The sequence below is a fragment of the Coptis chinensis genome, chromosome 1, assembly GCF_015680905.1.
Source record: "Coptis chinensis isolate HL-2020 chromosome 1, ASM1568090v1, whole genome shotgun sequence".
NCBI lineage: Eukaryota > Viridiplantae > Streptophyta > Magnoliopsida > Ranunculales > Ranunculaceae > Coptis > Coptis chinensis.
In genome coordinates this window covers 22,630,583-22,647,792 of record NC_141456.1, presented here as the reverse complement: position 1 = coordinate 22,647,792, position 17,210 = coordinate 22,630,583, and the positions used below count along the sequence as shown (strand labels likewise).

Sequence of the window (17,210 nt, the reverse complement as noted above, 5' to 3'; positions counted from 1 at the left end):
ACGGTTATGATTGAATCAAGTTGTTAACACACATGGACAAGTAAATCCACGTAGGAAACTGCTCCAAGAATGATTAAGGGTATTTGGGGAAGTTCAAATAACCTAACTGACCGAAAGTGTTAGTTGGCAGCATCATTTGTGTGCCAATTTTGCATTGGCTTGTACAGAAATCGGAATAAAGTCTTTGCAACAGAGATTTATTGTTATATGTGCATATCATATACATTCATATACATTGTACATAGAACACAGAAAACCTGAACTTGTACATAGATATACAGTCGTAATTTGCTAAGAAAACGATAATAACAGTTTTAGTTATTCAGCCAATTGCTTCGAACAAACTGAAAGAGCACACTGGGATATATAGCTAGGCTAGACGTACTGAAGGTAACTACTTGACCACAGGTGGTGGTGGAGGCGGTATCACATATGGAGAAACTTTGAAATTGCTCGCGTGTTTTCGATTGTTGTCATGAAACTTATGAATGTAATCTGAAGCTGCCTCATTGACGTCCTTCACTTCTCTAATCACATATGAAGAAGCTTTCCCTTCATTTGGATTCAAGAAGAGCGAAGAGAGGTTGGAGCTGTTCTCCAGCTCTTGCAACCTTAATTGCCCACTATCCTGAGTAATTCTTGTTATTTCCACAAATGCATCAGAACTACTGTTCTCATAAGTAATTGTCTGCGGCGCTGCAGTGCTGCCTAAACTCATCTGGGCAAGGGAAAGAGACGAGATTTTCATAATATTTACAACAATCTTCATGGTTTTCTCACAAAGGGACTTCTTGTTGTTGCGCTTCATTTTGACGGACGTGACTACTTGCTTGTACTAGTACTAGTACAGTAGTACTGAAGCTACTAATCAAGAACAAATTATCTGCTTGAGAGATGTTAACTTCTCAAGTGTGACCGGGTACTTATACAAGTTGCAATCCTTTCTTTTCAAGTCACGACGACTTGTACGCAAGCCAAAGTCCTCAATGGAAAGGATTTGTCGAGGCCTGCTTGGATTACAGCAAATGAAGCACCATAGTAGGGTGGGTCCTCGACCTTCTTTCTCTATTTGTCATTAAAGAAAAGATGTTGAGACGAAGAATCTGTCTTCTTCAATTCACATGAACTTTATGCACTTGATTCGATCCAAAGGAGTTATTAGCATCCTCGAAAATTCCTGTTTTTGCTCTTTAATAATGAATTATGAAAAAACTTCACATAATAAGATGATTCTAAGCTTAAGTCAAATCAATAATTCATTAAACGGTCACGGTATGGTCAATTTTTTTATAAGCTTGATCTTATGTTGAAGGGCATATTCTATTATGAATATTTGAAGAGGCTCCGGGGATATAGATGGAACACACCTAGTCTTTGAGGTACACGACATTTATCTATCTATCTATATCTTAAACCTGGCACACAATATATTTTTCAAGCTCTAATAAAATTTCACATCATATCATCTGAGGCTAAAAATGGGAATTTATCTTCCTACTAAAACAAGAATCACACTATCTATTCAAAATGAGAATTATTTTCTTATTCAAAACGGGAATCATTTTTCTAAATTAAATAATATATTTAAACGGAAATTTCTCACCTATTAAAACGAATATCACACTTTTAAATTAAGTTGGAAGGGTCCCTACTCCCTACCCCTATAAAAGGGTTATTAAAGCTTCCAATTTATGGGTTTTAATCAAGATAAATTTTAAAATAGTCAGTGTATATGCACGGGCATACAAAGTAATAGAATCTTAAATTACAAGATCTTGCGAGCTGAGGATGCCTAAGGGACTTGTTTTTATTACAGCTCAATTTCAACATAAATTGTACAAGACCTTTCTATTTATATATAAAGTACACTTGCCTTTTTTTGACATGTGCTTTATTGATACTACATAAAATTATTATTAGCCAATCTAATTCTACTAATAACATGTTTTCTTCCAAAAGTCCAGCACTTGGAAATTCTAATAGGATATGTTCACACTGAATTAGTGAACGAAAATTAAAGGAGGTGGGGAATGTGGGATTCAATTCAAGAACGACTTTACACCGAGTATTGGTTCTCTAATGTCTACAATTTCTTAGAATGGTTTAGTAGTCAATTACGTGCTCAAATATATATGTGAAATTAAACGCGCATTAGAAATGCTATAGTAAGTCTAAAAACAAGATTCTTCTGATGGTTCTATTCTTTACCGACTGTTTTTTTTTGAGCTTCCAAGTTCTTTCTATGTCTATTGGTTACCGTTGCTTTTTCATGTCCACTTAGAACATTCTTCCCACCCCATTCTTCACACAAATAAAATTGTCTATAAAGTTCGATCAGACCTCAATTTTATGTAGCGATCGCTTTTATGTATTACCTTTTGGTATTCTAGAATTTAAATTTAGGATGTTTATTATGTGGAGATAATCTCTATTATAAGAAATCTTTCAATTCCAAACAAAAAATCAGACCAAATGAACATGTGTATGTGAATATGTATGCCAAACAAGAACCTCCCATAATACTATTGTTAATAAATTTTCCATTTTTTTTTTTGTCTATTGCAAAGATTTTCACTATAAGTGACCAAAAGGGGCCTTTGAAGTTCAAAATACAATAGCATGTTCAGCTCAGTGTTATTAGACCCAGCTCGAATACTGACCCGGCAAAAAGACTGGGTCACTGGGTCATTGGGCCACCAGTTTGACTAGTGGGTCATTGTTAGGACTCCAATATTATATAATTAAAGTTTTACATGTATCTCACAATGTAAATAGTGGCCAGGTGGCCTTAGAGGATACTCACTTCCACTAGACCAAGGTTCGGTTCCATGTATTGTTAAGTGTGGTGTATTGGTAGAGCATCCGAGAAGTTTTCTAGGTAGACAAGGTTTGAGTCCATCATTTAAGGAAAAGATCGACTTCGGTCCTTAGCGCTTAGAACCAAAGTGTGTCCAAAGCGACTGAGGACCACACATTTAGTATTTTTTGTTTTTTTTTTTAAATTTTTTTGAAGACTTTTTGTGTTAAAATGCTGATGTGGATACCAAATGTGTAGTCCTCAGCTGCTTTGGACGCACTTCGGTCCTAAGCGCCGAGGACTGAAGTTTTTCTCATCATTTAATAGATTCAAATTTTATTATTTCTAACATTATTTATGACCTGGGTCTAAACCAAACGGGTTTAAGCGGTTTGCACGAAAACCGGATGAGTTAACCTGGTCCAACATGCATGGACCAATAACTTAAATGATCTATTTAGTGACCCAACCCAGTTTAGTGACCGGGTCACCAGTTTACCAGGTCAAACCACCAAGCTGGGCAAGATCTGATAACACTACTTCAACTAACTGATGGGCTCACAGCCTGCTCTCATTAGAACAAAAGTTAGCCTAATCACAAATCATCGATTAAAGAGTCTTAGAAACAATGGGTGTCACGTCGGCGTGAGGGGGCATTTCCAATTGTGGGGTGTGAAGTGTTAATTGTCTAAAAGATATAAAGTTTACACTCTCATTCTCAAAGTGGCCCCCTTTTTAGTTATAAACGTATCCATTTGTAATTTTGAAACTCATTCGTCATTTTAAGTGACATCCCTCTCACTTCAAGTGATGTCCAATTTTTAAAATATATATATATTTTTTTTTATATTTCTCTATTTGAAGCGGGAATTTTTTCAAATATTTTTATGAAATAAATTGAATATTTGGATAGTCTATAAATTAGTCTTCACTTTTTGGTTTAGAATATTGGGAATTTTCAAAATGGAATTATCTTAAACTCGATCTAGTTTGTATAATAGTTTTATTAGATTTATGGTGAGAAGATGTCACAAATTACATTAAAACTAGACCAGTTGTATTCTTTCATCTGCTTTCTCCTAATTATTGATGATTCATCATAAAAATAAAAATAGATCACCCTTTATAACCATACCCAAACCCCCTTATGACTAAGAAAAATCAAATAACTAAAATCGGATCAACTTCTTTTTTGGATCGGTTTAACTAGTTGCCAACTTGCCATTGAAGTTGGTCCATAGATGGCCACTACATAAAATTAGTGGGACAAGTAACTAAATAGGTTTTATTACATAGGAACATTCTCAATTCAAGAAAAGAATTATGATAAACATCACCCAAAAATGTAAAACTATATTTGTCGAGACATTTATTCCCAAACATTTAACCAACAAAATGTTTTAGGGTTATTAGTTTAATGCATTTGCATCAAGTTTATTATTTTCCATTAATTATTTTTTGAGGTTAGTTTAATATAGTATGTTGCATCCAGGTTCAAATTCGAATAAATTATTGTTTGAGGTTAGTTCAATGCAAGATTTCCCAAAGTTTTACCAACTAATTATCATTTGAGGTTAGTTTACAGGAACACACTATTATATTGATTATCCTAAAATACTAACCTTAATTATTTTTTAATATATATTAATTAAGATAAATTTTAAAATAGTCAGTGCGGACATACAAACTAGTAGAATCTTAAATTACAAGATCTTGGGTGGATGCCTAAGGGACCTGTTTTTATTATAGCTCAATTTCAATATGAATTGTACAAGACTGCTTTTTTATTTATATCACTCTTGTACACTTGCCTTTTACATGCGCTTTATTGATACTAAAAATGAACATTATTATCCGAAATTCTAGTTAACTATTTTTTGAGGTTATTTCAATGCATTTGCAAATTTCCGTTAGTTAATTCTAATTTTAGTTTAAGATGTTTGCATCTAATTTTTAGTTTTCTTAATTAGGATTAGGATTAGTTCACACTGAAGTACTGAACGGAAATTAAAGGAGGTGGGGAATGAAAGGATTCAATTCAGGATCAACTTTACCCTGTTAATTATTTTTGGTTCTTAATGTCTACAATTTCTTAGAATGGTTTAGTAGTCAATCACGTGCTCAAATATATATATGAAGTTAAACGCGCATTAGAAATGCTACAATAAGTCTAAAACACAAGATTCTTCTGATGGTTCTATTCTCTACGGACTTTCTCATCGTTGAGTTTCAAGTTCTTTATATGTCTACTGGTTACCGTTGCTTTTACATGTCCACTTAGAACATTCTTCCCACTCCATTCTTCACACAAATAAAATCGTCTATAAAGTTCATACCTCAATTTTATGTAGGGATCCCTTTTATGCATTACCCTTTTGATATTCTAGAATTTCAATTTAGGATGTTTATTATGTAGAGATAATCTCTATTATAAGAAATCTTTCCAAGCAAAAAATCAGACCAAATGAGCATGTCTATGTGACTATGTATGCCAAACAAGAACCTCCCATAGTACCATTAATTGTTAATAAATCTTCCATTTTTTATTTATTTTTTTCTATTGCAAAGATTTTCACTATAAGTGGCCAAATTAAAATGGGCCTTCGAAGTCCAAAATACAATAGCATGTTCACCTCAGTGTTATCAGACCCAACTCGGACACTGACTTGGCAAAGAGACTGGGTAACTTGGTCACCGGTTTAACCAGTGGGCCATTAATTGTTCGGACTCCAATATTATATAATTAAAGTTTTACATGTATCTCACAATGTAAATAGTGGTCGGGTGGCCTTAGAGCATACTATTTCCCACTATACTCAGGTTCGATTCCAAGTTAAATACTATTATATTTATTATTTATATCACAAGTTAACAAGGTGGGTTGTTGTGGTGTATTGGTAGAGCATCTGAAAAGTTTTCTAGGCATTCTAGGCATATAAGGTTCGAGTCCATCGTTTAACAAATTCAAAATTTATGGGTCCGACCTGGACCCATTCTCAAGGCACCCTTTTTTAATTACTAGTTTTGAACACGTGGCTACGCCACTCTCTGCCACAATTTGCACTGACCAATGTTTTCAAAAAAATTCTCAATACATTTTAACCCCTAAAACATAACAAATAGTAAAATAATATAAAAACAATTATCTTGTAATTGAAGATGCAAAATAGGGACAAAATCGTCCAATAGTTTGTATTGACGTAGACAACTCAATTAAGAAAGTTAACGCCATCAATAAAGTAAGGACTTTTAGCCCCTAAATAAAACAACTATTACATTTGTATTTAGCTGACTCTTTTTGTATTTTAAGATAGAAAGGGGTAAATCGTCTTACGAACGGAATTTTCCATTCTCAAACGGCTCACTTGCATGCGCCTCATTACAGGGTAGAATAGATAAACATATTTTTACTCTGTAAAGAAAACTCCTCAAACAACAATACCGTTTGGGTTGACTGAATTTTTATTTTTCCAATTTTATCCTCATTGCTTTCTTCTATTTACAGCCTCATATACTGCATCTAAGATGTAAAATATAATATTTAGAAAGGGTACAAATGTCATTAAAATTTAATTCTTTAAGTTTTAAGTCAACAATTTTTATTGGGCATTTTATGGATAGTACACAAACGGAGCGTGTACGCTAGTCCATTTGTAATTTTGAAACTCACTCGTCACTCTAAGTGACACCCAATTTTTAAAATCCAATTTTTTACGTGAATATTTATAGTCTATACGTTAGTGTGTAATGAGAGTTGTAAAATCCTAATCGTAACCTACCTATGTGGAGTATGTGGAGGTACAATTTTACACTCTCCATTGGAGATGTCACGAAGACTATACTAGAACTAGACCAGCTGTATTCTTTCATCTGCTTTTTCCTAATTCTTGATGATTCATCAAAAAAACAATAAATAAAAATCACCATTTATAACCCAAACCCCCAAGGGCCCAGCCCCTTATGACTAACCGAAACCCACTAATTTCCTATCGGATTTGTGTCGGGTTCGTGGATCGGGTACCTAGTTGCCAACTTGCCACCCCTAGTTGGTCCACGTTGGTGGCCACTACATAAAATTAGTAGGTAGAAATAGGAACATACTATTATATCGATTGTCCTAAAACACTAACCTTAATTCTTTCTTAATATATATAATCACCTCAAAAAAACTCCAAAAACTAAATCCCTCTTCTTGGAAATGTTACCAACTTAACATAGATTTTCATTCCAAACCCCACCTTAATTACTCCAAAGTCCAAACAAAGAAAAATAATTAAACTCTACCAGTCTACCGTCAGTCAAACACGCAATTATCAGCTCCATCCTCATTTCCCATTCAATTCAACTAACTACTCCTTCACTTTCTCTCTCCTCTTATTTGTTTTTCCAAGTCAATGGCCACCTTCTTCTTCAAAACTCAATAATCTCAAACACCCATTTCTAATACCACCTCAATCTACATCCCCAACATGAAAATTTCCAAACTTGATCACTACTTGATCTGTTTTTTATCCATTCTGTTTTTAACCTCTGTGGTAGTTGTTTCTATAGAAGATGACATAAGATGTCTTAGAGGAGTAAAAGATTCACTTAAAGATCCTCTAAGTGTACTACATAGTTCATGGAACTTTGGTAATACAACAGCGGGTTTTTTATGTAAGTTTGTTGGTGTTTCTTGTTGGAATGACCAAGAGAATCGTTTGATTGCTCTTGAACTTCGTTCTTTTGAACTTGGAGGTGAGGTTCCTGCTTCTTTACAGTTTTGTCAAAGTTTACAAACACTTGATCTTTCTGATAACGCGTTATCTGGTTCGATTCCTAGTCAACTTTGCAAGTGGTTACCTTTTCTTGTTAGAATAGACTTGTCAAAGAATCAATTTACTGGTTCTATTCCAGTTGAACTTGTTGATTGTAAGTTTTTGAATAGTTTATCTCTTGGTGGTAATCGGCTTTCGGGTTCCATTCCTTATCAGTTAGCGCGTTTAGATCGTTTAAAGACGTTATCGGTTGCTAATAACGATTTATCTGGTCAGATTCCTTCATTTTTGTCGAATTTTGATTCTGCGGGTTTTGAAGGAAATAAAGGACTATGTGGTCGTCCACTTAAATCTAAGTGTGGGGGTGGGAAGAAGAAAAATCTTGTGATATTTGTTGCTGCGGGTATTATAGGCGCGTTTGTTTCGTTGCTGTTGGGTTTTGCACTATGGTGGTGGTGCTTTATGAGGTCGTCACGTCGTGGTAAGGGAAAGTATGGGATGGGAAAAGACGATGATAGTGTTTGGGTAGAAAGATTGAAGCCTCACAGGCTTGTTCAAGTTTCATTGTTTAAGAAACCCCTTGTGAAAATTAGGTTGGCTGATTTATTAGCTGCGACAAATAATTTTGATCCATCAAATATTATCATTTCAACTAGAACTGGATCTTCTTATAGAGCAATTTTGCGAGATGGATCAGCCCTTGCGATAAAACGTCTTCAAACTTGTAAGCTCACTGAGAAGCAGTTTCGGGCTGAGATGATCAGTTTAGGACAGCTTAGACACCCGAATTTGGTTCCTCTTTTGGGGTTTTGCGCCTTGGAAAATGAGAAACTTGTGGTGTATAAAGATATGCCTAGTGGGAGTTTGTATTCTATGTTGTACGGAACTGCTAGGGCGTATCCTGCTGCATTGGATTGGACAACAAGGCTTAAGATTGGTATTGGTGCGGCGAGGGGTCTTGCTTGGCTTCACCATGGCTGTCAACCGCCATTCATGCACCAAAACATAAGCTCTAATGTGATTCTTCTTGATGAGGACCTCGATCCTCGGATAACTGATTTTGGACTTGCAAAGCTGATGTATTCTTCCGGTTCCCAAGGGAGTACTTTTAACCTTGGAGATTTTGGAGAGTTTGGTTATGTGGCTCCTGAGTATTCAAGCACCATGGTTGCTTCTCTGAAAGGGGATGTTTATGGGTTTGGGGTGGTGCTTCTTGAGTTGGTCACTGGGAGAAAGCCCCTGGAAGTCAGTAATGCCGACGAAGAATTCAAGGGTAATCTAGTTGATTGGGTCAATCAGCTATCTGGTGCTGGTCAGATAAAGGATGTAATTGATAAGTCCCTTTGCGGAAAGGGAGATGATGATGAAATTCTACAGTTTCTTAAGGTTGCATGTGCTTGTGTAATTTCTAGGCCCAAGGAGCGGTGGTCGATGTACCAGGTTTACCATTCATTGAAGACCATTGGCGAGGAGCGTGGGTTTTCAGAACAGTTTGATGAGTTTCCACTGATTTTTGGCAAGCAGGATCCTAATCACCAACAGTAGAATTGGGTAAAAAGATAGGACAAGCATGATCAAGCATTTGCCTCTCTGCATATTAAGCTTGGCTGCTGCAGGTTTGCTTACTGCTAAATGGTATGGTTCTCAACTTCTCAGTCCAGTAGGATTCCCTACTATATTCCCATTGGTCAGATACATCGGTATAGCACAGAAAGAATTCTTGAGCAGTGGATTTTCACATTCAACGGAATGCTCCCCTGATCCCTTGATGACTGTGAAATGCTTCTTCCATCCCTAAGCTGTAGGAAAATTTTAAGATATTTGTAAGCAAATTCTTTATGCATGCTAAAGTGAAGTATATATTGTCTTGTAATATATGTTTTGCACGCTCATTTGTATCACTCATTTCTCTACTTTGCTCATTCTAGTATAGTAGCTTTACAACTTTTGAAAAAAAGTATAGTAGTTATTGCTCATGCCTTCAGAATTATGCTCAATGTACTATTAGCAATGTCGTAGGCATAACCGCGGAAAGAGTGAGGGGGAAAAAAATACGGGTGTTGGCATAGGCTCGGGTAGGCGTCAAAGATGGACAATTGAGCAGAGTATGGACGCCCTCCTTGAAGCAACCTCCAACAAAGGTAAATCCTTGATTACATACAACAACGTCGCAAAGCATGAGTTTGGATAAATCGGCTCCTTGCATCGTAGAATCGTTGATAAACCATTGGTATTCATCGTATCATCTTTAGCTCCGCATGAATATCCGACAATCTCCCTTTTTTTTCTTCTTCAGTTACCGACATCTTCTCAAGAGTGAGCCTTGAATCAAAGTTTCCTCAGTGTTTGGACAATCTAAAACTCCAGAATGGATACTTGGGATAAGATCGAGCAGTTGCTAGTTGCTCTAAACGCTTGAAGACACGTTCCATTGTGCCAGAATTCTCGTTTATTCGAGTGTGTTGAGAGCGGTGGATTGACCATCGACATGAGTACTTAACGCGGCAAGTTGATCTTCAAAATTTTTAACAGTCATTAGAAGTGATACTGACCTTTGATGCCGCCTTGTGCCCCCGAGGAAAAGGCAGAATAAGCGGTATTACTGCTTTGGTTATTGACTTATTGTATTGCGAAGAAGAGTGTGAAGTTTGAGAAAAGGGAGTGAAATTGTTTTCAGTGTGTTGCCAAGAAGAGGGTGAAGTTTGAGAAAAGGGATTGAAATTGTTTTCAGTGGGTGTGTTGTTGATTGACCAACGCAACCTCTTAGAGGTGTTCTTTGAACCAGATTCCTTTCTCTTTTGACCGATAATGCAGACGTGTTCCTATTTGTACGAGTCCTGGTTGTGTTGTCCCCATCTAGACTTTTGTTACACAAATTATGGCACGATTACTTGAAACTTTGAAAGGTCATCTGTTCGAGTTAGGCTATCAATGGATCGGTTTGGTTTGGATTGGGTTCTGGAAAATCCAAACACAAAAAAAAAAAAGGTTATTTAGGTTTTGGTCCTCTTAAATAATAGGTATTTGGGGTTTGATTTGCACTAATCGGTTTATTAGCTTTTGGTCTTTCTAAATCGTCTTAACTAATAGTCAACCAAATTGACTGTCACAAGCTGTTAGTCAAAATAATTTAGGATGACCAAAGTCTAATAAATTGATTAGTGAGGACCAAACCCCAAATACCAATTATTTAGAAGACCAAAACCTAAATAATAATGAATTATACTTGAAAGTTGTTTATTTCTTCACTTATTTTTGGCTAGAGTACAAGATGAGGGGTGCATATAAGAAAACGTCTCTTACTCAGTGCAACAGTGAGTTCTTGCATTGCTTATCTTAGTGAGCATGGTTAATGCGGAACACCTATTACTCTTATGAGGGCATGCAATTGAAAGCCTCGTCTTGATTCCATTTTGTGAGTAACTTCCTATTTGTTTCATAATTTATCTGTCATATTTATGTCGTTCAACTAAAAGCGTATCATGCAGTAGGAAAGATGTGTTTTGATAGTTGGTACTATAAATAAGTTAATAACCATGATTCACGGTGAAGTTGTTAATCATTTATAAGAACTAAACGTGTGTTATCTTTTCTACCTAGTACAAACTCTGATCTTATTAGTAAAGTTGTTTCAATTATGGAAAAATCATTTTATTATTAATCTTTTTAGATTGAATCATTAACTCCAGACAATCATACCAATACAAGTAGACATGTAATGTCTTCGATAAATATTTAAGTAGGTAGACTAGCCAATCAATGAACTCTCCCTAATACAACTTTAGACATATATAACTGCTACAACTGAAGAGATCAATTGAGGGACATAAATATGACATATAAGTTATGATAGATATGAAGTTACTCACAATGTGGAATCAAGACAAGATTTTCAGTTGCGCATGCCTTCTTAAAAGTAATAGGTGTTCAACATTAACCATGATCACTAAGGTAAGCAATGTAAGAACTTACTGCTACACTGAGTAAGGGCATCTCCAATAAGGAGTGTAAAATTACACCTCCACCTAAGTGCTATTAGGATTTTACAACTCTAATTGCAAATTATTGTATAGCCCATAAATATCCACTCTCTATTGTTCCCAACGGAGAAGTGTAAAAAAAATTGATTTTAAACTCGGACGACACTTGAAGAAGGACGTCACTTCAAGTGTCATCAAAGTTTAAAATTTTCAAATTGTGACTTTAGAAATAGATAGGGACGTCACTTCATTTCTTTGTTTAGACGTGTATTCAAGTGTCGCCGGGCTATTTATCAACTGATAGTGAGATGTGGAATTTCCCACCCCCTCTATCAACTAATAGTCTATTACCTACGGTTTAACACCCTCATTGGATAGAGTTTTTTACACTTGGAATGTAAACTTTCTACTCTATACGGTTTACACCCCAATTGGAGATGCTCTAAGAGACACCCCCTTCCCTTGTAATCTAACAAAAAATAAATGAAGAAAGAAACAACTTTCAAGTATAATTCATCATTTTTTAGGTTTTGGTCCTCCTAAATAATTGGTTTTTGAGGTTTGGTCTGCACTAATCAATTTATTAGGCTTTGGTCCTCCTAAATCATTTTAACTAACGGCATGTGATAGTCAACTTGGTTGACTGTTAGTCAAGACGATTTAGACGATTTAGGAGGACCAAAACTAATAAACCGATTAGTGCGGACCAAACCTAAATACCCATTATTTAGGAGGACCAAAACCTAAATAATCCTAAAAAAATTGAAAATCCAAAACCGAATAAAAGATAAGAAAATTGAGAACCCGAAATTGAACCGAACCCATAAAATAAATTACAAACCGAAATCAAATCGACCCAAACCGAAAACTATAAAATTAATTAAATCAATTAATTCCAACCAAACAATTGATAAGCATATACAAAATTAATCATAAATATTACTAAAATATCATCTTATGGGTTCGGGTTCATATCAGTTCGGTAGAAGACAAAGTCGAAACCAACCTAATATCTTATCGGTTCGGTTCAGTAGAGGGCAAACCAAACTACCAAAACCCAAAATATTTTTTATCGGTTTAGTTCGGGTTGGATATCGGGTTATGGAAACCATTAACAGCCCTATTTCGAGTGCACAACTAAGGCGCTAAGAAAGTAAGGTTTCTGTCATTTTTGCGGACTTTCTGTTAAGTTCAAGACTTCAACGTTTGTTTTGAAGATAAGAGAATGCTATTTCAATTGTCTTTTTGTTGGAAGATGTTAAACCTTGTTTGCTTTTATAGTAATTGCTTTTTATTAATTCTATAGAATGTGAGGTTTAAGTATTAGTAATTTTAGTCGGAGGTATAATCTAGTCTTAAAATGAATCAGCTTTTTAGGGAATTTTGTTTAGCTCTTATTTCTGACTGCTTATTCTTTTACGAAAAATCTTTTATATGCTACAGTAATTATCTCCCAGGTCAAAATCATTGATCAGCAATATACTAGTTTAGCATGGGGCTGATGTCAAGTTCGATGGGAATACTAAAAGTCTAAAACCAAAAATGAAGTCAACTCAGTAACAGAAGTCATCGTCCGTCAAGAGCTGTAGTCAGTTTATTGCGAAGTCTTCCAAGTCAATGGCTATTCCCGTATTAATTTGCGAAGTGCCTTCATTCATCTTCCTTTTCCACCTTGAAATACAAACAAATAAAGAAATCAAATTCGGAAAACAGCTCTCATATATAGAGAAAACAACACACGCTATAGTTCCACCTAGAGTCTCACCTTGCCCATGACCAAAACCAATCGTTATGTTCTCTTCTTCACGGTATCTTCTCTGTTGTTAACTCTATAGAAGACGACATTAGATGCCTTCAAGGTTTTAAGAACTCACTCAAAGATCCTCAAAACAGACTTGCTTCATGGAACTTCATCAACACTACAGCTGGTGCTGTTTGCAAATATGATGGTGTCACATGTTGGAGCGAAAATGAGGATCGCCTTATTGCCATTGAACTGTTATCGATGGAACTTGGAGGTGAGATTCCTGATTCTTTACAGTTTTGTCAAAGTTTACAAAGTCTTACTCTCTCTGGCAACGGCTTTTCTGGTTCGATTCCTTCTCAGATTTGTGAATGGCTTCCTTTCCTTGTTAAGCTTGACCTTTCCAACAATGATCTCTCTGGTCCAATTCCTCCAGAACTTCGTGATTGCGAGTTTTTGAATGCGCTTTCACTTGGTGATAATCGATTTTCGGGTTCAGTTCCATATAATCTTTCTGAGCTCAAAAGATTAAAAGTGTTATCATTGGTTAATAATGATCTATCTGGGGAGATACCTTGGTCATTCTACAGATTTAATTCTTCTGATTTTGATGGAAACAGTGGACTATGTGGTTACCCTCTTGGATCCAAGTGTGGTGAGCAACGGGTCAACATGTTCATTGTGATTCCTGTTGTTACCACCATCTTTCTTGTATTAGTAATACTTGGAATCTGCTATGTCCGCCGAATGAAACTGAAAGTACAAAATGAGGTGAAAGAAACAAAAAAATGGAGATTTATTTTGTATGTGGAAGTATGATGGGAAGATTGCGTATGCTGATATCCTTGGAGCAACAGAGAATTTTGACACCAAATACTGTATTGGAGTTGGAAGTTATGGGAGTGTTTACAAAGCAAAACTTCCCTCTGGAAAGACGGTGGCTGTAAAGAAACTTAACCAATCTCCAGAGCAAGCGTTTGAGAGAAGTTTTAGAAATGAGATCAAAATTCTAACTAGCAACGACATCGAAGTATTGTGAAACTCTTCGGGTTTTGTTCAGATAAACGAAACATGTTTTTGGTTTTCGAGTATATGGAAAGAGGAAGTTTATTCTCTGTGTTGCACAATGAAATACAAGCAGTGGAATTGGATTGGAATAAAAGAGTTAATGTTATTAAAGATATTGCTCATGCTTTATGTTACATGCATCATGATTGCACTCCCCCGATAATCCATCGAGACATGTCAAGCAACAATGTTCTACTAAATTCAGAACTCAGGGGCTGTGTATCTGATTTTGGTACTGCGAAACTACTAAACCTTGATTCTTCCAATCAAACTCATCTTGTAGGCACTTACGGATATATCGCTCCTGGTAAGTTGGTTTGAAACATGTTATCATTTCCATGCTTTTGGTCCTATGTGAGTTTTTATTCTGGAACTGTCTGAGCTGATTTTTTAAATTCCTGTTTTGCAGAGCTAGCTTTTACGTTGGTAGTGACTGAGAAATGTGATGTTTATAGCTTTGGTATGCTAGCCCTAGAGACAATAATGGGAAGACTTTCCAGGAGATTCCATTGCTTCATTACCGAGGTCTGATGTATTAGATCCACGTCTTCCATCTCCAACGGACCAAAATATTACAAGGGATTTGGCTTTTATAGTGGAAGTGGCACTTTTATGTGTGCTTTCAAACCCTCAACACCGTCCAGCCATGCAACAAGTCGCTCAAGTCCTTTGCCGCGCTCAACCTTCTAGACTTGGGTTTGTGTTCTAATATGATAAGTGAACGTCTCACTAATAGTGTGGAATTCTTCCCTTGATGTAAAGCTATTCCCGAAGGTGTGCTATATTGGCCTTGAGAAAATTCTGAAGGATCTTGTTTTTCCTTGTAACAACGTAATTCAGGTCAAATCATGAATATTGTGATAGAAATAACATGTATACAATGCCTCCCCTAGTTGAAAGATGGTTTTATAGTAAAGGAGGATGCAAGTGGTGTAATGTATTCAAGATTTTAAGTAATGCAGATCTTGTAACTACGATATTCCAATATATATTTACTGTAGTGCTGTTTTCAAGAAGATGATTTGAATAATTATTTGACCATGGTGTAGCCGGTTTAGGATCATTCGTGCATACAATGCCACTCAATGTGATATTCTTTTGGTGTTGAATGAAACATCCTAAAAAAATGCAAATCGGGATCTAGAAGTCATTCATGAAGCATTGAAGCCATCCCACTTCCCTCAAATATACCATAAAAATTTGTAGTGATTCGTAATTTAAGAGCCAACATAATTTTTACACCAACAAAGAGCCAATACCGAAGAAAATAGTAATATGTAAGAAGAAACATGATTATTATCTACATACATATATTCCAATTGAGCCAACAAAGAAATTGATTAGAACTCGGTACTAGCGGATGAATTCTGAAAATACACTCTTCAGCAGGTCCGAACGTACTGGGCAAGTACTTCAAAGTATTAACAGAAGTAACCTTTTATTATCATTACGTAAATTTGACAAACTCTTTCGAGTATTTACTAATTAATATTTTCCAAGCATTCAATTCCACTCTGAAAAATGAACTCCAGGCAGCCAGGTATACCTTGATCAAAAGAAATGTTGGCTATCCAAAATATATAGGTCATGCTCAAAAGACATTGCTAACAGAATATTGAGACTGCTGCTGTGAACAGTCCAGAAGAAAATATCCACCACGAGTTGCAAACACCTCTTATAACGTTGTACCTGCAGACTACTACCAAACGATTGAATTGGTACACCAGTTGGTCCGTTGAAATTGCAGATTAAAATTTCAACTGCAAACACACAACTCCACACTACTACAACTTTCATCATCATCTTGTAAAAGATATTTACGACATTACGTCCACAGCAGGTGACAACAGAATTTCCAAAACTTATAGAAAAGAGGGAAAAATGCAAATTTAAACAATTATGAAGAACATTATTATTTTCTTCTACACAAATTTAAAGTGAACTCAAACAATTGCATTAAAGTTGAGAAAGAAAATTGACTACGCCATTCCAAGGTCTTAAAGTCAGCCATAATAGGGCGAAAGCTTCAACATATGTGAAATTCTCTATTCTTATAGGCCTCCTACCAAGTCAGTCTGAATCATCCAGAATCACATGGTTGCCCAAATTATTATCTTTGCAAGAGAGAAATGGAAATGCAGCGAGACACGAAATGAAACTTCCACTCATATGTGATTTCATGATGATGTTTTTCCCAAAACGCCGCTATTTTCAGCATTGGACAATTTGCTTTCAAATTCAACTTTAAAAAATGATATGGAACATGTTAGGAATATACAACTTAAATGTACTTATTCTTTACCAATCACCAAACAGTACAAATATTTTGTCTTGTAAGTATCTTGTATTTCTTTGTTAAATCCGAGCCTAGTGTAGAACCACTATGTCCTTAAGACAGATTTTTCTCCTCACGATGCTTGAAGGTTGATGGGAAACTGTCTCCCAAGATAGAACGGATTTCCATCTATAGAAAGCTAGCACTTTAATTCTACAGAATCAGCGAACACAACAGAGTATTTGACTAAGAACATAGGGAGAAGAGAAAGATCATAAAATGTGTGATCTTGGTGTGTCTTTCTCTCCAAATTCATCCATTATTTATAGGTGAGAAGTGTCTTTCCGAAACAGCACAGTGACTCTGTCACACCCCAAATTTCCAGAATATTTAAAATAGGGAATTATCCAAGATATAATTATCTCAATCGTCACCCTATTCAATCATCTGAAAACCTATGATGAAACGAAACCCTAATAATATATTATCAACTACAATATTAAAATCTGATATCAAATTTAAAACTAAAATGAAAAATCATTCAATCATATTATTAAACTACAAAGAAACTAACCAACTCTATTACATC

The 17,210-nt window shown here is 35.7% G+C and overlaps 1 protein-coding gene and 2 pseudogenes across 2 annotated transcripts; all 3 read left to right on the top strand.

The window, feature by feature from the left end:
• Positions 1 to 7,072: 7,072 nt before the first annotated feature.
• On the top strand, positions 7,073 to 9,530 carry LOC147522947 (putative inactive receptor kinase At1g27190 pseudogene; annotated as a pseudogene). Its single transcript, XR_015215225.1, has one exon. The product of XR_015215225.1 is annotated as a putative inactive receptor kinase At1g27190 pseudogene (transcript).
• Positions 9,125 to 14,317, top strand: LOC147522946 (putative inactive receptor kinase At1g27190 pseudogene; annotated as a pseudogene).
• On the top strand, positions 13,210 to 15,362 carry LOC147522945 (MDIS1-interacting receptor like kinase 2-like). The gene is given in 3 exon segments (XM_086596167.1): positions 13,210 to 14,653; positions 14,756 to 14,838; positions 14,840 to 15,362. Coding segments are annotated over 3 exon segments (603 nt in total). The 5' UTR covers positions 13,210 to 14,349; the 3' UTR covers positions 15,056 to 15,362.
• The last annotated feature ends 1,848 nt before the right edge of the window (positions 15,363 to 17,210 follow it).